This window comes from Lycorma delicatula, chromosome 12 (assembly GCF_047948215.1).
Source record: "Lycorma delicatula isolate Av1 chromosome 12, ASM4794821v1, whole genome shotgun sequence".
Classification (NCBI taxonomy): Eukaryota; Metazoa; Arthropoda; class Insecta; order Hemiptera; family Fulgoridae; genus Lycorma; species Lycorma delicatula.
This window is the reverse complement of record NC_134466.1, coordinates 49,148,034-49,173,835: the sequence shown is the minus strand read 5'-3', so window position 1 is coordinate 49,173,835 and position 25,802 is coordinate 49,148,034. Positions and strand designations below refer to the sequence as shown.

The 25,802-nt window shown below is 30.7% G+C and overlaps 1 protein-coding gene across 1 annotated transcript in view; it reads right to left on the bottom strand.

Annotated features, from left to right (window-relative positions):
• Window positions 1–2,382: 2,382 nt before the first annotated feature.
• The window catches only part of LOC142332866 (myotubularin-related protein 9), a 35,654-nt gene continuing 12,234 nt past the window's right edge, over window positions 2,383–25,802 (bottom strand). The window contains exons 4-12 of the mRNA XM_075379542.1: window positions 25,318–25,466; window positions 25,103–25,228; window positions 23,263–23,412; window positions 20,452–20,563; window positions 16,676–16,797; window positions 13,228–13,334; window positions 10,708–10,940; window positions 7,870–8,039; window positions 2,383–5,534 (exon numbers count right to left, since the gene is read on the bottom strand). Of these exons, the coding sequence (XP_075235657.1) occupies window positions 5,346–5,534; window positions 7,870–8,039; window positions 10,708–10,940; window positions 13,228–13,334; window positions 16,676–16,797; window positions 20,452–20,563; window positions 23,263–23,412; window positions 25,103–25,228; window positions 25,318–25,466 (1,358 nt within the window). The 3' untranslated portion in view covers window positions 2,383–5,345. The remainder of the gene's footprint in view (window positions 5,535–7,869; window positions 8,040–10,707; window positions 10,941–13,227; window positions 13,335–16,675; window positions 16,798–20,451; window positions 20,564–23,262; window positions 23,413–25,102; window positions 25,229–25,317; window positions 25,467–25,802) is intronic.

The window sequence follows — 25,802 nt, the reverse complement described above, 5'->3', positions numbered from 1 at the left end:
GTTGGCATGTAACTCTCCAGAATATCTTATATTACCAGAATTACTTCACCAATTTTCACCAAACCTGGCTATAACATTTCTATAGGATGCTCATTGATGCTATTAAATTTTCAATTCAAAAGGTCAGGGGGCGGGGGTACAGGAAGGAAAAATGAAATCACCTCCAAATTTTGCATAATTAAGGTTATATATAAATATATATATCTTCCTTTCTTTTTTTTTGATAATTTTATGAATATTAAAAGTCTGCCATTGTCAGTTCATGGTATATGAACCCATTCTACTGACCAGTTCAGGCAGTTTTTTTTTAATTGCTAGGTGCAATCACGATAATTATCAAAAGTACAGTCTGAGTCTATCATTTTACCTGGCAGCAGGTAGTGATGCACGACACTCTTTCAATCCCACGAAATGCACAGCATAACCTTCCTGGGCATCAGTGTGGGCTTTGCCACAGATTGTGAAGTTTTTCTTCGCTTCTACCACAATATTTTTCACATATTGTTGTTAAAAGTAATCCAATTTTCATCACTGTAATCAACCAATTCAGAAATGGCTCAATTTCATTACGTTTCAGTAGATTCGCAGATTGAAATTTGACCCAAGTAAATTTTTCTGAGTCAGATCATGTGGCACCCAAATGTCTAGCTTCTTTTTGTAGGTCTGTTTCATGATGGATGTTTAGGTCATTGGTGATGTTATGACTGCTTACATGTCAATCTTCCTTGACTTTTGCCAGAATATACTAACGCTATCTCGTGCGCAAATTACTTATTACTTTTTAGACTACTTATTAAATATTCATTAACTGCAACACATGAATATATTTCATTTTCAGCTGTGGCTCTGAGGTGCACCATGGCAAGAATTTTTAACTCCATAATCCCTGGAGCCAACACCATGAAAGCAGTGCAAGCTGGCAACTCACACAGCCATCCAACCTAGATATGGACCAAGATCCCCAGATACCCTATAGACAAGACAGAAAGCTAAGCTATTGAAAGCAGGATATTACTTAGGATCTCTCCAAAGACTGAAACTCAGCCAACCTGCTATCCAGGTAATTGAGCTGAGCAGAAGTTAGGCTCACAGCAAAGATGTATGGGAACCAGTGCCAATTTGGCCTGCAAATTAATGACCAGCTCTTGCCACACAGGCACCATCCTACACAACCCAACAACTACAGGGGGTCTTAAAGAAACATTTCTTGGCATTGAAGCATCGTGCTGTCCATAGGCAGCCATACACCCTCAGGAAACCACATGGAGGTTGCTTTCCCATGAAAACAACCTGGAAATATCACCCGTACCTTTAAAACACCTGAAATGTAAAGAAGATGTACTTATCTGATGGTCATTGTTCCTATCCCTAGAATTTCTTTTGTTCACCTTTAAATGAGATGATCACGACACTCACTAACACCTCAAAGTTAGTTTTAAAAACCTTTTCCTGCCTTATTTTGATAAAAAAAACCTTCTCTGTCTTATAGTTATGATAAAACATTAGCTGGTTATGATTTATGTGATAGAGGAAAAAATACCAGCTAACAATGCTGAGTACCATACAACCAACTCTTACCTCCTGATTTGAAGTATTCTGGTGTTTTCAGTCAGATTATTTCTCAATACATCAAAAAAAGAAAGAAAAAAAATGGAAACAGAACACCAGATCTTGAGGCTCCCAGCCTCCAACCTGGTTGGGCTGAGTTCTCACTATTATACAAATCACACTGGTTTGTCAAAAATAGGTTTAGGTCTTTTCCTTACTCCCTACAGGATTGGGTCTTCTCTGTACATATCTCTGAAATGCTGATGTTTAGATGTGGAAGCCAAAGAATCTCTGCGATTGTGCCACACCCACCGATACAGACTTTATTACCAAATATCATCCTCATGTGATGTTTTGAAAGACTTTTATAGTTCAGCTGGTTCACAATCACGAAGTTTTTGTTTGAATTGTTACTGTGCATAAAATAAAGTGTCTTTTAAGTTTTAAGTATAAAAAATGTAAGTTATTTTATATATAATTGATAAATAAATATTTTAAATCGAGTAATTAAATTTTATCATATTTTTTATATAGGAGAAAGGTATAATTTTCATAGGAAGTTATTTTTGTTTGAGTACTAAAAGATTTTTACAACAATTTTTGTTTTTGTAATTAGCAGATTTATAAAAACAGTTATAAAAAAAATTCAGTATAAGTAGAATAATCAAATATAAAGGTAATCTCTCACTTTTTATTTTTTTTTTCAAAATTAATCAATATTTCGGAAAAATTAACACAGGGATTTAAAGGGTTTTGTGCCTAATAACTCAATCATAGGGCTGAAAATTAAGGAGTAGAATAATGTATAAAACAATGCTGTTTAAAAAATACCATTCATTTTTTAATGCATAATTTATACATGTGAGATGCAATTTTTATTTATTTTTTAATATGTACTATGTTATATTAAAGTGAACAAATTAAAATTAATTGACGGAATAATAATACAACACACAAATACTTTTTGAATAAATAATTCTGCTGAATTGCACTTCAGCAAAATTTTATGCATAAGTTGTAAACCAATTGTTTTGCTTGTTAATTGATTCATCACATTAATTTATTTACGAAATATAATGGTAAAAGTGGCATTAACTAGAACTATAACAAAATGCTTTATTCAGGTTTTTTCTAAGCAATAGACACCATGATGTATAAATATATATATATATATATATATAAAACAGAGATTGCTGCAGGGCTGTGAACGTGCGTGCAAAATTTATTAATTTTTTTGTTAAGGCACTGATCCCATATCTACATTTGTACAATCCATATGTTTCAGTGATATAAATATTCATAATGCCCAACTGACCGAGATAACTGCCGTGTGTGAAATTCTACAAAGATTCCTGAATGCGATAAACATTATACTCATTGAAATTCCCAATCAATTTTTGTGACATTTTTAAAGATATGGAATGAATGATTCAGTATTAAGGGAGTAATTTTTAATTAAAGATGAAAAAAAGGTGCACAATTATGTATAAAAAGTGTGGACTATGTTCAGTGAATGACAATTTGATATATGAAATTGAAAAAGTTAGAAGTAACAGATCATTATGTCATTCCCCCTGCTTTTTCCAGAAATTTCACTTCCATTTCTTCTTAAAAAATTGTGTACATGTTAGGATCCGATGACACTTACAAAACAACTTCAAATGAAATAGAAAAGCAGTGTTTGTCTTTTTGAAATAAGAAACAAACTGTGATTATGATTTGTTGCTCCATATAGTAACCAGGAATGTGATGTAGATGTTATATTCAATGACACAATTCAAGAAATGGAGGCACTTTTCCCCACCAAAAAGATGAAATTCAAGCGGATATTCTCCAATTAGAAGATCATGTTCACAGCATTTTAAGGATAGAAAAAAGACTTTGCTTCTACAATGTTCAATAAGTGACACAACCTTATGGAAGAATGTTTCCTTCTTTTGTTACATGTTTAATTGAGGAAAAATAGGTTACATAATGTATGCAGCAAAGAATGTTCATTGTCTCCCAATACATTACACATGCCAGTTATTCCCACACCTACAATGCCTTCACAGAAAAGTATGGTCAACGTTGCACCCAACAAGTCCTCTATCAAGCGGTTGTACAAGTTCCAAGAGACTGGGAACTTGGCAGATGCAGCCAAAAGTGTTAACACCGGAAACATCTATATGAAAGCTGCATATTTCAATAGTCCCAAGAAGTCTGTGCGACATCTATCTAGACATCTGGTCTATCTGGAGAGACCTATCTGGTCTCTCCATCAGTAGTGCCCACATAGCATTGCACAAGTGTTTAAAGATGTGTAAGTACAGAATTCATATTATTCACAAGTTGTTACCTGCAGACACTGGAAAACGTGTAGTTTTCTGTTAATGGTTCATGTAATCAGTAATGCCAGATGGGGAAGAACTTGATAACCGGCTTCAGTCTGACGAGGCATGGTTCTACTTTAATGGATATGTGAATGCACAGATTCATGCATTTGGTATATGGAAAATCCAGATCAGCTGCATGAGTCTCCTCAGCACAGCACAAAAAGTAGAAGTTTGGAGTGCAATGAAACAAAGGTGTGTCATTCTTTCACGGCACAGTGAACAGTGAGAGCTACACACAGATGGCACAACAATTTGTAAACACTATACCTGCAGATCAGCTACATTACGTGTGGTTTCAGCAGGACAATACTATGGCTCATACAGCCAACCACACTATGACTTTCTTGAATCGGTGTTTTCAAGGATAAGTGATTTCGAAGGGTTGTGACCTCCTCAAGTCTCCTGATTTATCCCCTCCTGACTTTTTCTTGTGGAGATACCCTAAGTATGTTGTTGCTTACAAAACTCACCTCACACCATTCCTGAATTGCAGAGCGAAATTGAACGATGTGTGGCTGTAATTCACAGTAAACGTTAAAGCATGTATTTAACAGCACGCAACATCGTATTCAATTATCAGAATCATGTAATGGAGGCCACTTTCAACAACTACTGTAACTTACTCATTTGCCCGTAAGGCTGCATCACTTTTTGAACACTATAGTTATGTGGATTTAATTTCCAAAATCAAAGCAGAAATCTATTGCAACATGCTTAAGAATCTGTACCACATGATTCAGAATAAGTGAAGTATTCTGATCTATATTTATCCAGAATATTTTCTTGATTTATGACAATGCTCACCCTCACTCTAACATTTTTACACAGAATCTTTTTACACCATTCAGCTGTGAACAATTTCCACTACAACCTGACATCCCTCAATATTCAAGACGTTGACCGCTATGAAAAATCCCTTAAACAACAATGGAAACTACATAATAAACAAATAATGTTTGTAAGAATATTCTTTTTATTTTTTTTATTGTTAACAGTCCATCAGAATGTACTTTCTGGATATCCCTCATGGAAGTATGTAATTTAAATTTTAATAAATAATATTTATAGTGTTAAACACTGATTATATAACAAATATAATAATAATAATCATAAATGCACATCACACTGGTAGGAAAAATAAGATTAAAGTGGTATTTTATAAAGGTACATTTTCGCTTAGCTGGGATTTGAGAACTGATTATTTCTTTTTTCTTTATGAGCATTCTAGCTATTTATTGTGCAGAGTATCAGATAAAGCATATAAAGTGATTAAAGCAAATTATCAACAGTCAGTAATTAACAACAGTAACAACAAACATGGTAGTAAGCATTTCTATTAATAAACAATATCAGTCTTTGGTATAAGAAAGTTGGAAAAATAAATACTGTTATTAGATATATATATAATGAATAATAAATCAATTAATTAGCGGCAGAGATAATTCCAAGTTGAACCGCTTCTTTTTCTAAATCTAATAACTGTCTTCTCAATCGACCAGCTTTTGAACGCAATTCCTTTTCGTGTTCCTTTAATCCAGATATTCTTTTCCAAGCTTCTTTATGTTCAGTTTGATCAATAACCCATCGAAGAAATAATTCTGACCACAGAGTCTGCAACAAAAATAAAAAGTAAATAAATAAAATTATTACAACATACTGATTGAATCCAAAGTAGGCGATATCTTTGTTATAATTATATGCAATTTTAAATATATGAATTATATAAACTGTGTTTAATTATTGTAAGAAACTATTCTTACTTTAATTAGACCATTATTATTATTATTACAATGGTTAAAGCATAGAGCTTGTTAGCCTAAATAAAACAAATGCAGTTATATAAAATATACCTATTACTAAGTTAAAAAATTTTTTTTTTTAAATTAACAATATAAAATGTTCTAAATGTAGTGTACATCAATCTCCATAAAATAGGATGGTGCGTGGGTCTATTTGTTATATGTCTCACATTTTTATTTTAGTTGCTATTGGTGCAGTTCAGACAAATGGTGGTGCACTAGACAGCTGTGCACAGCACACAAATGATTTCATTCGTTTACTTGATACAGACTATTTACCTAAAATTATATTTGTGTTTTAGGGATAAAAAAGGAAAACATGGAATTAGAGCTGTGTTAAAAAATCACAACTCAAGAAACAGTTAAAAATGTTCAGGATTTTAAAGCTTTCATTGTAAAACTTTGTGTTGTTCGTAAGCTAAATTCACAAATGTTATTTAGTTACAGTTGGCAAAAACATTTAACAAAATTATCTGTAATGAAACATAAACAATGTAACATTTTCAAGACACCTTTTTTCTATTACTATATTAAACTTTTGATCAGCATTTTTTATCATATGGTGTAAATATATTTTTTTAATTTTTTACTAAATATAATTTTAATTATCATCTTTTGATAATTATTTATTTATGGTTGGTATAATTATTATTTATGTTTAGTAAAATGATAATTAAAATTATACATGTGTTTTTAGTAAACAATAAAAAAATATGTATATAAAACAATATATGTATTATATAGACACCAGTACAATATAAAATTATAGTATTTACTATTGTACAATTCTACACATTATTTCATCTGAACAGGCTTTAAAAGAATTAAATTAAAAGCAGTAACAACACCTTTGAGAAGTTGGTTCCACAAGTTTATAACATGCACACTGAAAAAGTTACATTCACTCCTAAATGAATGTAAATGTAAATTATTCATTCCTAAATAATTACTGGGGAGTAATTATTTTATCATATTACATAATAGTAAGATTTTATTTCCTATTATTATAAAATATCTAATACCATAACCTGTTGTGTTAAAATGAAAATGATGAATTATTTATGTTGTTTTACTGTATTTTCCTTTTCTACTTATTTTTTGTTATTTTTAAGTTATTTTCTACGTTTTTGTTAATTAAAACTGTTAAGTTAAACCTATTGTGTTAGAATTTAAATGATGTAATTATTTCTACTGCTTAACTATATATTTTTTTCTACTTACATCTGTTATTTTTAAGTTATTTTATAAGTTAAGTTAAACTAAAACAATATATTCAAACTCCACGCTAGAGCTCAAGCTTTTTGCTTTTCTACCAGGGCCAAATCTATGTTACATTTAATCTATATATACAAAAATGAATGTTTGTCTGTCTGTATGTCTCTTATGCCTTCCTAAATCATTCATTCGATAGCGATGAAAGTTTGGGGAATGGTTGGAAGCATGCCAGGGAAGGTTTCTGAATTAGTTTGGACTTGCTAGGTGGCGCTGGGTTTGAGATATTTTGAAAAAATATATTAATGGACCGATTTGGATCAGAATATGAATATTAGTTACATGAAAAGAAATATTTTTGCAAAAACTATACCTGCTAGGTGGGGCCGGTGTCGAGATATTTACGAAACAAACAAACAAATATACAAACAGACTTTTTATTTCTACATATATATATATATATATATATATATATATATATAAGGCATGTTTGTATGTGTGTCCGCTAAAGACCAAAAAACTAATGGACCGATTTACACGCTTCTTCATTATTTATTTTGGGCCAAAATTTGAAAAAACAACAATTTGTAAACATAACTTCTGTAATCATTACAAAATTTGGTTATGTAACAAAATGAATTTTGAGAACACTAAGATAAAGTTCCACCTTTACTCTTTCCAAAAAGCCCTTTTTGACCTCTGTAAGATGTAAAATTAGAACGCTACAGCTCACGGAAAAACTGTTTTAACCTGTTGGCAAGTTAAAAAATAGTCTATTACTCAAGAAAAAAAATTTCTAAAAATATATATGTCAGTTCAAGGTGGGTATTTATAATATATCACAATCATCAAAATATTCAATAATCCCATATTAAATTATCAATTTAGTTTGTTTGTATTGATGTTTGTATTATCAATACAAACAAAAAACATACCAAACTCATAGGTGCAACTGTCGGCCAAATAACTTTATTTAACGGTTCATACATAGGATTCAAAAATGTCTGAAGTACATCTGGTCTATTTAAATATGACCATAAACTTGTAGTTCTTTTAGCTAATTGCAAGTGGACACGCTCTGCTTCGCAAGTACCAAGGAATGTACCTGAAAAAAACAAAAAATTTTCAAAGATTTTATTTTATTTTTGTATTAGTTATATACCCAGGTTTGTCTAAGTATCAATCCTATCTTAGGAGTTTCATATAAATGAAATATAATTTCTTACGTGAAATGTGTGCAAGCTAATTTAGAGACAGACTGACTGACTGATTCAAATCGACTGAAAAGATAAGTCATTTTTATATAGATCTATTAGATAATCATTAGCAGTTCACTAAAACACTACTATCTTTCACAAATAAGATTACTGTGTTTGGCAATTTAGTAAGTATATCAGATTATTTGCCATACAGAAAGATTTGGTTGCTGTTACATTATGACAAGCCCTCGGCCCAGGAATACAAATATTGCCAAGGGCCAATGAATGAGGCAGTGTACAGTAACATTCAAAAAGTATGTGTGATAGTAGTCAAGCAAGTGAATGAAGAATGCTTCATGAGCATATTCCGATTTGTGGCAAAAGTGCAGCGATATTCCATTTTGCAGTCAAGTTAAGAGAAGCTCAGAGAGTTTACTGTGAAAAGAGAACAAAGAGTCACTAATTATTAATAAAAGTATAAGTTAGTTTCCTTTGTAGATAGTAGAAATAAGTACTCCTTATACAAAGTTTATTATTGATTTTATAATTGCACTTTTATTGCAGTACTTGCTTCTTAAAATTTTTTATAAATTTTTATTAGTTTTGTAAATTTCATAGCTGTATCAGACCAATCACTTAGAACATACAATTCACTTATTATGAGAATAGAAAGTTACTAAACAGTAAATAAATCGTATTTATAAGAATTCTAACGTGTGAATGATTTCTCAGTATTTTTGTTGAACCGATATCATATTGACTGGAATACTATCATGGTTTAAGGCTACATGAATCACAAATCATTCCCAAAAGTAACAACCATCCCGTGCCATGCTTATGCATAATAATGGAGAGTGAAGTGGTGTATCACTACGTTCCCTGAGCCAAATATTCTGTTGACCATTGAAACGGAAGTGACTATCAGCTGTACAAGTAACACCTTCACTCTATTCACCATATGGATTGGCTGTAAAATGAATATCATATTGCTGACAGAGAAAGAACATTGCTCCAAGATCAGTTTTATCACAGAAATAATACACCAGGATATATAATGTAAAGTAACAGATTAATATATATATGTCTTTTTATTAGGAAAAATGTGTTGAATATTATATGATGAACTTGTAAAAGCAGAAATAAAATTATAGAATATAAAAATAAAAACATTGTAAGAGATAATTATTCTTTATTCAACAAAAAAGTTAACTAGTTTGAAGGTATTCTCTTTCTCTTTCAGTTGTATGCTAATATTTTAACTTCAACATATTTACTACATACCACCATCCTTAGTTAATTGTCTTCCTCTATAGTCTTTATCTTCCACATGTCCCTCCATTATAAAATTAATTAAATCTAGGAATCTTAATACATAGTTCACCGACCTAATTCAGTTTTCTACATAAATTTCTCTCATCTCCTATTTATCTTAGATAAATAGAAGATTTATTTATTGAACTAAATAGTCCAATAGTGACTATTATTGGATAATAGTCTCTTTATTTTATACTTTATCATTCTAATTTTGAATATGCTCCTGTGTCACCCTACTTCAAAATCTCTGTTCTTTTGTTATTAACAAAATTCAGCAACATCTGGTATGTTATTAATCACCTACTTCAATATTTAATCATTTATTATCCTCCCTTTCTGTTGTGTTTCATTTAATTGTTTTATTATTAAATTAAAAATTCTATTTCTGTTCAACCATGAATTCATGCACGGTCCCCAGAATTTCTTACTACTTATTTTTATTTTCTGCTAAAATAATAATTTTATCTTCCCTGTTTAGATAATACTAGATTCTAAAATTTATCCTTCAATCCCTGTATTGATTTTTTAAGTTCAAGTTAAAAAGCAATAAGACATGCTAATTTCACTCCTTTCTTAACCACAGCTTAACTTTCAAAATCATCTTCTCTCCTAATAACCATTATCTGATTTTTTACAGATTATAAGTAACTCTTCTTTCCTCAAATTTATGTCCAAATTTTCTTAAAATTTTATTCCAGATCTATAAATGCCAGGTAAATGACTTTAATCTTCTTTAGTCTACCTATTAAGATTAGTCTGAAAGTCAGAAAAAATAGTCATCCTTGTACCTATGCTCTTTTTAAAATCGATTCAGCCTTCCACAATATATTCTATACAATAAGAACTTTCCAAATGAATATTTTCTATGTTTTCTATGCATGCTATGTAATGTTGATGTTACAATGATTCTCACATTTACCTATAACTATATTAGCTGGTACAGTAAAAATGACACTTCTTTTAAAAAAAAAACTTATGGCTATGTCTTTTTAATCTCATTAACTCTACATAATATAAAGTATATTAATCAAGATTCCCTTAAATAAGATAACAATTCTTATCTATGATTTATGATTATATGTAGATTTACCATGATATAAGTATAGTTCTGATATGTACAGTTCATTCACATCGACCTATCTGGATAGTAGATACATAAAAAAATTATCATCACAGCTGATTAGTAATAACATGTATATTACAATGTGTTTTAATGTTATTTAAATATAATATCAATATATTGAAAAAATATATTCTTACCGTACTGAGAAGCATATGAATTTTCAAATAACTGTATAAGTAGATTTGTTGAAAATTCAAAACTACATGGAAACTGGTTTTGTATTTGAGAAACACAATCAAGAAACAATAAAAATGTAGGTGCTTGTGCTTTGGTGCGACCATTAGCAGTTGTCGAGTAGCAAGAATGGGCATGGCGTATCGGAAATGGATGACCACCTTGTAACCATTCACGTTCAATTAACGCTTCAAACCTATAAACAAAATATATTTGTATGATACATTAATAAATAATAAACAATGTATAATAAAGATTAATAAATTAATATAAAGCAAATAATTTAATTAACAATGGCTATTAATGTATCTTAACCACATTATCCTGTAAGAGGTAGTTAAAAGGAAACTCTATACTACTCAAAAGAGCAGGTGGTCAGTTTTACAACAGATTTTATTAATGCTCTTTTTAGGGTAGCAGGAAAGGAGATCCCTCTTTTAAATCTAAAATGGCCCCTTGAAACTCTAAAATGGGTTCCAAATTGATCCAACTTAGATTTAATTCCATTAAAGATTTTTGAGTGGTTCAAGTAGCTTATTTGTATATCTACAGTCATAACAGCAGCAGCATGTGAGTGGCAAGTGTTCCAGTCACATATCTGGGAGTGGTAAAACATACCTTCCAGCTTAACTCTGAATATATGGATTCACGGATAAGAGAGCCATTTTTATGCATACAATGACTGCATATATATATATATATATATATATATATATATATATATATATGCAGTCATTGTTTTCTATTTAAATGTAAATTTAATTTTACGGTTAATATAATTTAAGTATTGAATTAAAAACTGAGTTTGCCTGTATGTATCATTTAATACATTTAAATGTTACAACTATATACATTTCTATTGCGAAACTTGTAGCAAGGTGACAATAAATACTTATTTTCATGATAATTAATGTGAATTTCGGCTAATAATCTACAGCTAAGAAATCCCAATTTAAATAAAACAACTTGTTGAAACAGGTGAAGTAGATTTTGTAATACTACAAGTAAGAAAGATAAAATTTCTATTTATTGCTAGTTTAAGATTGTGTCCCAACATGTGGGGAGCTTGTGAATCCCTTTTTCATAAAAAATTTGAGGACATGTCACAAGCCAATCGTCCATGAACTCATTTACTCTGTTGATGTTCTAGAATTAATGCCCTCCCAATGCCTCATTAAATTGCCCTAATAAAAATATAATGCAGGGGGCTATATCTGAATTGTATAAAGGATGTTCTAAGGTTTCCCAGTAAATCCAAGTGCAAATGCCTGCAAGAAACCTGGCGTTGTCACGAAGGAGAAATCACATCTCGGATCAACTGAATGGTGTCTTGTTTCTATAAAAACCTTTCACTCTATCCAAGAGCTTACAGTAGTACTCAGCATTCATAGTTCAGTGATTGAAAAAAAAAATTGACGGGGAATATGCCTTTCCAACCCCTAAAAGACTATTGTGAGGATTTTTCCAGCTGTTTTTTTGCCTTTACATGCCTAGGATCTTCAATTCCCACCAGTTTATCCTTGATTTAGGCTGGAGAAATGTGGTAAATCCACATCTCATTACTATAACTATTAAATAAAAAAAATTATTTTCCTCTTGTCAAAGTCAATTCGGAGCCTTTGGAAAATTTTCTATCACCCTGTTTCTGATTTGGTTCAAAAGTCTTGGAACCTGCCACACAGATGTGGAATCTAAGGTGCTTTGTGATAATGGAATGGGCAGTTTCAAGACTGTTATTCACTTTTAAAGCAATTTCATCAACCATAAGGTGCAAATCATCTTCAGTGAGATCATGGATCGATCATATGTTGTCATCCATCACACCTGTCGTTAAATACCTATTGTGACTCATTTTCTACTGCTTCACACCTTCTTTAAATTTGCTGATGCAGTATTAAATAACAGTACAACAAGATCATATCCCCAAACTCTGCATGCAGTCTAGTCAAAATTTCAGTGTTTGACACCTACACCAGTGAGAAACTACACAATATGTTGTACAAATGATAATGGAATCTCTTGCTCTGACATGACGCTACCAACCAGAGAAATGCAAATGCTGAAGTGGCTTGAATGTCCTTCCCCTCCCCACATCTCCATCATCAATATTCCTCTGCTTCAACCGACTCATGTTCGTACGCAATCTGCGAAGACAAAAGTCCTGTATATATTTGACACCCTCATAGATTCTCAAGTTATTTTAATTCACAAAAAAACTGAACACAGCAGCTAATGAATTAATTTTAAGTATTTTATGAAAAGTTTTGAGAACATTCATACAACAAAACATCCTTCATGCAGCTCCACTTGAACTTCAATATTAAATAATTAGCCTTACTTTGAATCCATTGCTATCAATCATATGTTCTGTAATATTACACTCTTTACATCACTAAAAAGTGAAGTATAGATACATAAATAATAATATAGAAATAATTAAATTAAGATTACATATATATAGTTATGTAAGTATAATAACCTACCCTCTAACAGTACGACAGTCTGGATTAAGAATAATCTGTGCCAATGAGGTAACTAAAAGAGTTGCATCTAATCCTTCTGAACCATGTACTAATACAGATGCTCCTTCCTTAAGAAATACAGAAAAAAATAATTTTTAACAATAAATATTTTTTTAACAATGATATTTAGATATAAATTAGAATTCCTGTATGTTTGTTTTGAGGTTCTCTTACAGCTCAGGATCCTATGGGATAGTCTGAATGCCTGAAGTTTAAGTTAAAATTAATTTACTAAATTCATTATTAAATTAATAATGTAGGTTGAAATGAGTGCACGTCATATTATACAGCACAATTTTTCATTTAATAGTAATTTGAGTTTATGACTACTACATCACAATTTGTAATTGACAGAGACTCAGTTCCAATAAATGAAATTTAGAAAACATGATTAAATTTTACTGTATTACAATTTTCATAAGACAAATTTTTATAGTAAGTATATTTCTACCAAATTAACTTAGTGTGGTTTGCGACATGCACTATTTAAATAGCATGTTGTTTAGTTGGTGGAAGGATTTACTTACCTCAAATGACAGGCAGTCATGTATTTTCACCAGCCACAGTCGATCAGAACATTACCTACTTAATGATTCTACAGTTTTACTAATAGCAATAACTCATTATTTTAATAAAGTTTGTTATTTTTCTGAATAGCCTAAGATCTTTTTTTTTCTTTTTTTTCCCCCTTCTTCCCCAGACCGGTTATCCAATTAAGTATACTCGGTCTAGGAGAGTGTCCTTATACTCTAAGAGGGCCTTCCCGCCCACCGGCTATAATTCCGGCACGGCAGGTCAGCCCCCCCCTCCGGTCGGATCTTTTGTTACTTTAATTATTTGCCTGCCTCAAATCCCCAGGTACGAAACCAGGTCCAACAAAGCTGTCCCCAGCCCCACCCAGTCATAAAGGGACCGGGTCTCGGTCTTTTTTATGCCTGCCTCAAACCTCGCAGCCGGGGAGCTGAGTACGGACCCCAACTACGAGGCTGGGTCTCGGTCTTAACTTTATTATTCCCCATAATTCCGATGTCTTATGCCGTTGAAGTGACAAATTGCTAGTTTCCTCTTCTTCTACCTTCCTCTTCTTTCTCCTTTATGACAGTGTAGGTGAATTTTTCAAATTTCTTCCAATTTTCATCAGAAGATAGGAGGAATCGGGCAAGTTGCTCCGGCTCCACGTCCGACATTCCAGCTCGTAATCTCACATCATACCAGTTAACACATCTGAAGATGGTGTATCCTCATATTCACAATACATGCACTTGGGGCTATTTCTCAGGCCAAATCGGAAGAAATACGCCTGGAAATTTCTGTGGCCCGAGAACAATTGTGTGATATAGTATCCGGTTTCTCCGTGATTCCGATTCACCCATTCTCTTAAACTTGGAAAAAGGCGTTTGGTCCACAGGGCGCCCTGATGTTGGTCCCATCTTTCCTGCCATTTATCCATTATCTGGTCCTCTGCTTGCAATTTCTCCATACCTTGGGAACGCAACCATCTTTCTAGCACCCTAAGTTCAATGGGTGGATCAGAGGCAAGAACACATGCCGCTTTGTATGATATGGTACGGTATCCACTTGTTACTCCGATCAAGGCACGTCTATTTATTCCCCGAAGTCGCCTGACATTTCTAGCAATATATATAGCCTTATACCATATAGGTGCTGCATACAATAATATAGACGTGCAAGCACAGGCTATGACTCTTCTTCTGGAGGCTCTAGGAGCAGTCTTGCCAGATAATATTCCAGATAAAGCCTTTAACGACTTTTCTGCCGCACCACATCTGTCAGCTATATGCGGACTGAAGCTCAGGGATTTATCAAGGATGACTCCAAGGTACTTCGTTTGTGCAACTTGACGTATAGGATGATTGCCCACTTTCAAGTCTAAGTTTCTGATGTGCCTTTTGCCTGTTAGAGAAATGTATTCACATTTGTCTACAGCTAGTTTCAGGCCTTGTTCGCCCAACCAGGCGTGAATCAACTCCAGGACTCTACTGCCACTAGTCTCAATTTCGATATCAGGTTTTGCTGCAATTAGTATAGCCAAGTCGTCAGCATATACTATGATTTCAACTCCATCTGGTAAATTCAGCCTCAAAACATCGTCAAAGGCTATTAACCACAACAAGGGGCCCAGGACAGACCCCTGCGGTACACCACCAAAAATTTGATGTCTCAAGCTTCCCTCCAAGGTGTTAACAGTGCACCATCTGTTGATGGTGCACTAAAATAGCCTAAAACCTATTTTCCTTTTAGTTCACTACATACTTATAAAATTGACCATCAATGCTTCAACCAAGTTTTCTTGCCATTTTTACATTTAGAATGAAAATCCAAAAATTTCACAATTAAGTTTAACTTAAAGCTATAAATATATGTGATATTTAATTTCATATGTTAAGAAAAGTGTTGACTGAGGATAATAAATTAAGAGATGTTTAGATCTTCTCATAAAATACAATATAAAAACAAAAAATTCAATATAGATTGTTTTCTACAAAATGCTTTAAGAAATAAATTTATAACTTTCATAGAAATTATAAGAAACTCCCTTTAATTACATTACTACTATCAGTATCAAAAAATAAACACTCAGATCTTTGCTTTGATTTACACAGATACACTAAACTTCTTTTTTTCTTTTTTAATAGTGGGAGGGGGATAGATGGAAATACCATCTAAAATAAGAATAATCAAGAAACTTTACTGAAGAAAAGTGTTAAGTATTTTGTGAGTTCATCATCTGCCCAATGTTACCAAAGTTTTTATTTCTGCTTGGCAGCCATTTGGGCATGCACCTGCCTCACAAAAGGGCTTTGTAAAACATTTGTGTTCTACAAGGTATATGGTAAAGACTACTGGTTGTAAGCACCCTGTGAAAAGTAAAGATTCCTTCTAGTCCTGTTTGTGGTCTTTTCATAGCCAGGCCTGTAATCTGTGTTGCATATTGTTTACAATTGCATAATCAATCCAATAGCGGCTAAGAGATGTTAGTATGTTTCATTATATATGATAACTTATTAGAAGATGGGTCTGTTTTTGCATTATTTTGAAATTTTGATATTTTTAAGAACGCTTCAAAATTTATTAAACAATTACTAAATCAAAAAAAAAAAGTACTTTAAAGCATCACTTTTTTGTACAGTAATATACTGGTGACTAAATAGTATTCTATTATAGATAATTTCATGGTTTATATAGTAAAATTTAAAAACTACGGTAAATTTTCTTTTTGTTATTCATTTATAAAAATCAGGTGATCCATTCTGTAAATGTTGAAGAATAAAAAATCTGATTGTTTTATCAGAATGAGCACATTCTGTAGGGACTATATTACAATTAATGCTATGTTTGTTGCATTACATCTATAATAAAAACTGTGTTTTAATTAATATTTACATACCTGATCGAGACACTGAGCAACAAGGCAAGCACAATTTAAAGTATCTTTAAGATGTGACATCCAGTTGCTACCATCAACACGACTTAGCCATCTATCCATAGACGATCCAATATCATTACATGCTGTGAATAAAAAATAGTAATAATGAAAAAAGTGATAATACAAAGGGATATTGATATTGTAAATTCAAATTTTTAACATTTTTTTTTTTATAAATCTGTAGAAGGTTTTTCCTCACAAGCAAAGGCAGGCCAAGTGGAAGGACAAACAAACCTGTCCATCTGAGCTCTTCATTTCTCCCAAAAAATTTTTTCTATTAATGTCAACTTTTTTTTTTTCATTATTTAAAAATTCATCAACATTGTAATAGACTTTTCTGGGAGACTAGTGTCGTACCTTGTACTATTTTATCCTTAAAATAGCAACCAAGAGGACATTACCAACTTAATAATATCCCTAGTAGAACATGGCATGACCATTGATGTAGAAATTTAATCTGGAAGTAAAATATCACTTTACTCAGATCTCCAGGAGGGGAATAATATTTTGAGGAAAGGTGCACAAAAAAATGAGAATTCAAGATGACAGTAGAGGAAAACGTTAATAAGAAAATAAAAAACTGAAGGAGTGCTAAGAATAGGTATTTGGAATAACAATACTACTTTGACCTACCAAAATAGTAAATGCAAAAAAAAAGAAAAAAGTGGATAAAATAAAATTGGCTAAGAGGAAAACATATACTAATGGAAGCTCTAGAAGGTATAGTGAAAGAAAGGAGACGGTTTCAAATAATTATTATTAAGGTGTAACATATATAGGTGAACAAAAAGCTTAGAAGATAATTAATTATTTAGCTAAGAGGATATGTGCTGAGATTTGTCAGATGACAGAATTATCTTTTCAATTAAAAAAAAAAGATATATAATACAAATATTAATTTATTTACATTTTATAGTCCATTTTTTTCCTTTGTACGTTAATAACTATATATAATATAATATTTTTTCAGCCTCCACAAAGTACAGAATTAGAGAACACTCTTACCTTTGCTTTCTAATGTTCAAAATGTTTTCAGACTTAAGCCCATCTTCAGTGATGTTTTTTAATAATTCTTATTTTTTACATTTACACATTAAATTTTAGCTTTTTCTTTTATTTTGTAAAAATTGTTTATTAATAAAAAAGGTTAAAAACATTTAAAAAATTCAAAACAAATATTTGTTCAGTCAAGAGAATGAAAAAGTATTGCAATAACTATTAATTTATCAATATCTTATCTTTGTATGCCAACTTAAATAATTTTAATAAGAATGTCCCCATCAAATTCTGTTTGCAGATTTATAAGGCTGAATTTACATTTATATCTACGTACATATATTATATATATATACAATTTTTTTTTTTAAATTAAATTCGTATTATAAAACATTAAAATCGGCATATATGAAATGAAACATAATAGAAAAATATATTATTTAAACATAAATATTAAAATAAATTAAAAAAATCAGATATCTGAGTATATAAAAAACCTACCTCAAATGAAATCATTATAAACAAGAATTCTAATCATCCTTGTTCCCAAAAAGTTAAATTTTTTAAAAACATGATAAATAGGGCAATAAAATACGTAATACAGGAATTATATAATGAAATAAATAATATAAAAAATACAGCTTTAAAAAATGGATATCATATGTCATTGATTGATAACATATATAAAAAATATAAACCTGATAATGATATAACAAAACATTTAAAATATTATAATGATAAAAAAGTAAAAAATAAATATGATTCTTCCGGTATTTATAAAATAAAATACAACAATTGCGAAAAAAAAATATTTTTAAAACGAATACGTCCTTTAAGATAGATTTAATGACATTTTATGGATCATTTTCAAAATAAAAAAATAGGTTTTTCAAATGTAGCATTTAATAAATAATAATCATAAAAAACTAGTTTAGAAAATAATTTAGAAATAATCAAAAGAATAAATATTGAACATGAAATAGTATGAAAAAATTAGAAATTTTAGAAAAAATATATATACATAAACGTAAATACAGCCTTATAAATCTGCAAACATAATTTGATGGGGACATTCTTATTAAAATTATTTAAGTTGGTATACAAAGATAAGATATTGATAAATTAATAATTTCTGCAATACTTTTTCATTTTCTTGACTGAACAAATATTTGTTCTGAATTTTTAAAATGTTTTTAAATTTTTTTATTAATCAACAATTTCTACAAAATAAAAGTAAGAAGCTATAACATAACGTGTAAATGTAGAAAAATAAGAATTATTAAAAAAACATCACTGAAAATGGACTTAAGCCCGAAAATCTTTTTCACATTTTGAACATGAAAAAGTAAAGGTAAGAGTGTTCTCTGATTCTATACTTTGCGAAGACTGCAAAAAAAAAATTATATAAATACAAATGAGTTCAAAAAATTAAACAGAATTTTTTAATTCTCCATACTTTGTCATCTTGATTGAGTTTATCTTTTCCCCATGTGATGGCAACACTGTCTATCCAGTATATTAATATTTTTAACCATTTAAAATTTTAATATTTTTAGCCATATTAGACATGTAGTTAAAATTTGGCAGCCAAGTATTGATGCATATTTTATAACAAGTGGCGTTATATTTTGTTTGAAAAGATGGAAATAAGGATTTGTATTAGAACTTCAGTAAAGTGCAGTGAAGTAATGAAGATATTAGAGAAGGCTTTTGGCATGGATGTGAAATTGACATCAAGGGTTTGTGATTGTTAAGAACAATTTCAAAAATTCTGTGAAGATGACAAAAACAAACATAACAAACTCTGAAAATATCAATAAAATAGACACTGTGATCAAAAATCAACGAATCACTATTAGAAAAGTTTCTGAAGAAGTGGAATTCTTTCATAACTCTTGTGAAACAATTTTAACTGATATTTTGGGTATGAAATGAGCGAGTAGTAACAAAATTTGTTCCTAAATTGTTGAATTTTCAAGAAAAGCTACATTGAGAAAAATTGTTAGCCAACACTGCCAGCCAATGACCCAGACTTATTCAAATATGTCATAAGTTAAGAAACACTGACGTAAGTTTATATTTAAATGAAGTAACATCAAAATGGAAGCTTCTTGAACAGCCAAGACAGAAAAATGTATGCTAATTTCAATTGAGTATTAAGATTCTCCTTACTGATTTTTTTTTTTTATTGCAATGGCATATTCCATTACAAATCCTTACCATACATAACGTTATATGGTCAACAAACTGTATTTATTCAGCAGTTTTATGTAGTTTATATTTGACGATCTGAAAAAAGCAACTACAAACACCCCTGAATTTTACATCAAAATAATGCTCCAGCTAACATCTTACTATTAAGTCATGATTATTTAGCCAAAAATAACAGCTTGTTGATGATACAACATCTATATTCTCCAGATATGATATCCTGTAATCTTTTCTTGTTCCCAGATTAAAAGAACATTAAAAAGACAACAATTTGTGACAATAGATGAAATAAAGAAACAATCACTAAGTGAATTTAAGTTTATACCAAAAAATTCTTTCCACAAATGTTTTGAAGATCAGAAGAAACAATAACATAAGTGTGTCCCATCTCTGAAGAAATATTTTGAAGGGAACAACAATATCTATACGGAATAAGTACTAAATAACTTTTTTTTATAAAAATTAAATTCTTTTCTATTTTTCTATTACACATTATATATATATATAATTATATATATATGTTTTAATACCTTCAACTAGTTTTGAGAGTGAATCTAGCAGAACATGATGCCTATCTATTGGTTTAACAACCCTCCTCCATTGTGGATAATGCATTTCCATCTCAAAACCTCCACCTTTGGACTAAAACAAAAAAAAAGAACAAAAAGATTATCTTTAATACTTCAACATAAAATCATATCTCTAACTTATTTTTGTCATAAGGACATGTGTGTGTGTTTATATATATATATATATATATATATATACATATGTTTATACACACAAGGTATGTTTTTTAAGTAAACCATTTTGATATATATTATTACATGATTGTTAAATCTTTGTTTATAGTTTCCTATGCATGTGTAAAATCCCTAAGACTATAGACAGTGTCGCCAATTATAAAATACATGCTGTAATTTGTTTCTTAAATGCAAGAGGTATGAAAAGTGGCTGATATTCTTCGACAGTTTAGTTAAGTGTACAAATAACTCTATGTCTAATGAAATAGTGAGCATTACTGACGACCTGGTACAGAGAGGTAATGGAAAAGTCCATAAGAATAGATGGTTTAATTTCAGTACAATATGAATTTCCTTTTAAATATATCATGAAGTGTTTTCTATGAAATTGTGTAGGTATGATTAAATTATCAAAGTTATGTTCATGATTGGTACCAAAAATTCTGACCAAGTTGCAAAAAACAAATGTTTAGCCAGTGCTTTGAATTTTCTAATGACAGCAATAAAGCTATTCGTTTCTAAACCGAATTGTAACTAGTGACAAGATATATATCTCACACTGGAATCAAAACAACAGTCCCTGTAATGGAGACACTCAACACCACCAAAATATTGAAGTTCAAGCAAACAATATCAGCCCAGAATACATGAGCACTGTGTTTTGATATAGGCAAGGGCTACTGCTTACTGATATTTTGCCTTGGGATGAAACGATAAATGCAAAGACATATTGTGCAGGAATTGTGCCACTTCACAACAATGCTCGGCCACGCACAGCTCATCATGTCATTTGGCTGGGAACAAATTGATCACCTATCAAATAGTCTTGAGCTGGCACCAAGTGACTATCATTGTTCCTGTATTTAAAGCAGTACCTAGGCAGTCAGTGCCACGATAAAGATGATATCAAAACAGCCGTTCAGCAATGGTTATCTTCTTAGATGTCAGATTTCTATGAAGCTGGTATTGAAACATACACATGCACATGCACACACACACAGAGAGAGAGAGAGAGAGAGAGAGAGAGAGAGAATTTATAAAACAGTTGCAAAATGTTTATCAAATCATTATTGTTTGTTTTTTTACGTTTAATAATAATAATAAAAATGTATATTTTTATTTTCTGAAAAACTTTACAAAATGTAATAAATCATTGACTAAATACACATATATTACTCTTATTTAAATTAAATAAAATCATCCTTTATACTGCATTAAATTACTATATACACAGACCATGCATATTTTATTTGGTCACATACCGGTTGAGTTTATCTAAACTACCAGATTTGTACTTCAAATTATAAAAAATAATATGTGTATACATACATTACATATACAAATATAGCAATTTATTTTTATTATTATTATTATTTATTCCATAAAACACAATCAATATATCTTTACACAGAACAAAAAATCAAAATTTCAATTGTAGTTTCATTTTCTCAAGAATAAATGAATTGATATTAAAATTTTACTATTCAACATTAAAGGAAATAAAATAACACTAGAACTTAATTAAATGATACTTGAACTTTAAAGTGGTATGTATACTTTGCTTTAGCAAAATCAAAGTCAAGACAGTCTTGAACTGTCAATCAACCTGACCACTGTGTATGACCTCTTATTCAAATTCCACCTTAATCTTGAATACAAACTCTCATACTGTGACTGCTGGGTACTTTCAATCCAACACTTCCTAAAATCCTCTCTTATTCTGCCAATAAGATGTTCCACTTAAGTCTCTGCCATCAGCTCACTCCCACTAATACACTACCTAATGAACAGGAAAAACTCTCAGCCATTACTTAAACATTCTTTAAACCCAATTGTCTGTTAAATTATAATTTTAGTTAACGTACAGAGTAGCCTACATTGGCCATTTAAAAATTTTCAATACATAGTTAAAATGGATCTTAATACATACAACCTTAATAATTAAGCCCTGTTTCTTTGTAAACCAAAATCTATACCCAAAAATAACAATGAACGCATTCCAGTTCCTCAAACGCCTTAATACCCTCTGCCCTGCAGGCTGACTGGAACACCCTCCATTTAGTCAAAATTTTCAGTGCAAATTTCGCAGCCGTTGCCTTCTCCACATTGTTTTGCTGGTATAGTGTGTAAAATTTTTGAGGGACTACTTTGATGGGGACAATATCAGTATAAGAAGAAGTAAATTCTTTTTGATAAAAATGAAAATTCTCATTATTCTTTTTATTACAACTTGTAAATAGAGTTAAGTGGAGTATATTATGTAGTTCATTTTGAAAAACTCAGTACATATGGAAAATTTGAAACTACAAATCAATAATATTTTTGAAATTGCATATGATTGACCAAATTAAAGATTTGTTCAAATAATTACGTAATAATATCAAATAATTACGACCTCTACAGGACACCTTTCTTATAACACTACTTTCAGATATGAAAAATTTTACGATATAAAATATATTCAAAGGTTTAAAAAAAAAAATTACTAGACATATATTTTAATATCACTACATAAAAATGTTCATATTAATAAAAATAAATTTTTTTACTATACTTTAAGAAAAACCTTCCTAACAATTACGTAAATAGTTGGTTTACCTTGGCCGATTGTGCAATGGTCTGGCTTCGTGTATCAATAATATAACCTCTTTTACCAGGTCCAAGAACAGAATTGAGGAGACGTTCATCTTCCTTACACCGTTTATTACTCGGCCCAGTCATTGGTTGACTACTACGCAATAATACACTCTGAAAAAAAAGAAAAAATGTACAAATTTATTTTTAAGTAATGAGTTACTAAATATAAAATGTCCTTAAAAGATGAACTGACTGAGTTAAGATTGGTAATTTTATGTTTACCATCATCTCTTGGGTGAATTGGTAGCATTTTTATTTCATCCAGATGATTCTGAGTTTAAATCTTGTCCAAGCTAGACATTAATTACATGCTATAAAAGTCATTTCTCATCATAAGCTAAAAACAGGATGACAATAGTTGAGCAGATTGTTGCTGCATGAATAAATAAATGTTCGGGTAACCTATGAGAGTCAGTCAAACATAGAATGGAGTTCTGTTTTTAACATTAATACAAAATAAAAATATAATCTGCTTCAAAATCTCCATTAAGTTCTATACACTTTTCACAACATATGGGGAGCTTGTTTAAAATTTAAGGATGTTACGGACAATTATACACGAACACCTCTACTAGTTTGATGTCACTCTGGAATTGATGTCCTTCCACTGCTTCCTTCAATGGCCCAAACGAAAAAGAAATTGCGGAGAGATAGATCTGGATCATACAAGAATTTCTAAGGTTTCCCTGTAAATTTCATTCCGTTTATTCTGAGTACTAAGAGGTATGTGAGGCCGGCATTGTTGTGAAGGAAAATCTGATCGGCTCATGGATAATTTTATTCCTGTATATGGTTTTTACTCAGTGCAAGAGTTGACAGCACTACATAACATTCACACTGCAACATTTGTGAAGAAGATTGATGAGCAATATAACTTTGTAACCCTAAAACACAGTTCCAAAGACTTTTCATCTGACAGATACATTTTTACCTTTACAGGGCAAGGCTCTCCACTTCTACACCACTCCACAATCGGTGATTTCAATTCATGAGTGTAATAATGGAACCTGCTGAGTGTAGTGATGGAGACTAGCAGCATAATCAACTGGATGTAATTCATGATACATGAATTTGGTATGAGTTTAAGTTAAGTAGCCAAATAGTTTTAAAGGTACTATACAAAAATTTCCTTTTTGTTCCACATGTTTTCATAATGATTTGTTGGATGAGTTTAAAAAGCTTACCCTAATATCTTCCAATGTTTCATTATTAAGTACTGAATGTTTTGGTACTATGTCTTTGGTTGCAAACAGAACCAGTCCCTCTATACTTCTTTATCAAACGATGAGAAGATTTATTTGGTACATTCTTACCCGGGAACTGCAACTGAAAAGCTTATTGGCACAAAACAAAAGATTTAGTTGATAAATAATTTTCCACAATAAAAATCCTTTCTTCCGTGTCCACAACCATTTCTTCCTTATAAAAAACACAGATAACCATAAGTAGAACTGTTCACAAAAAATAAACAGAAAATTATATCAACTGATTACAAAATAAAAACAATATGCAGTACTCCTGATGTCTTCATCCGGAATTATTGTATTAACTTTTCTAAAAAGTATTTTTCTTCGGTTGCATTTTAAAACAAACGCCCAGCATAAGCAGAAAGTATACAGTTCTGGTGGAAATCAGAGATAACCAGAATTCCCAACACAATGTTTTTTAATCAGACATTTCAGTGATATATCAAGTTAATTGATATGATCAAACAACACACATAGAAAATGAAATATAATTTTCTCTATAACTATCCATCTAAAAATGATAATAAAGATTTAATATTTTAATTAATACTAACACCTCCTTCATGTTTATAACTTAATACAGGAAACCTTCCACCATCTCTAAATCTTGCAGCAGCTAAGATTATATCATCATCAATATTTTTTGGAACAATGACAATACTAGGATACGTTGGACAAACCTGAAAAAGAAAAAAATAAGAATTTCAGATTTAAAATCCTTTTAACACAAAAAATATTAACATTAATAAAAAAATCACATATACTGTACCTGAAAATCACTATTTATATAAGTTATGCGCCATTCATCACCTTGTAGTAACTTATTAAATTCACTTTCTGGTCTAAACGCTGTCCAACCATCTTCTAAAGTATGATACATTGGTCTAAAGAAAAATGGATACTGTTTAACTGGATTTTCTGAAAGGAAAAAATGAATACAATTTAGGTTATTAAAAGAAAATTATAAAAATATAAAATATAGTAAGACAATTATGTTCAAAGTTACCCATAATCTTTGTCTAGGGATCTGGAGAAAAATAATGTTGACTAAATATCACATCTAAAATTTTACAGTAATATTAATCTAGTAGCAGCATCTAAACCGATCTAAATATAAAGAATGAAAGTGAGTAAAAATTTATTAATTAAAGATTAGCTAATGCATTTCATAAAGAGATAGAATGTGGAGCAATTATCAATTACAATTGGAATGATGCAAGGTGCGATAAAATAACATTGGTAACAGAGGTAAAA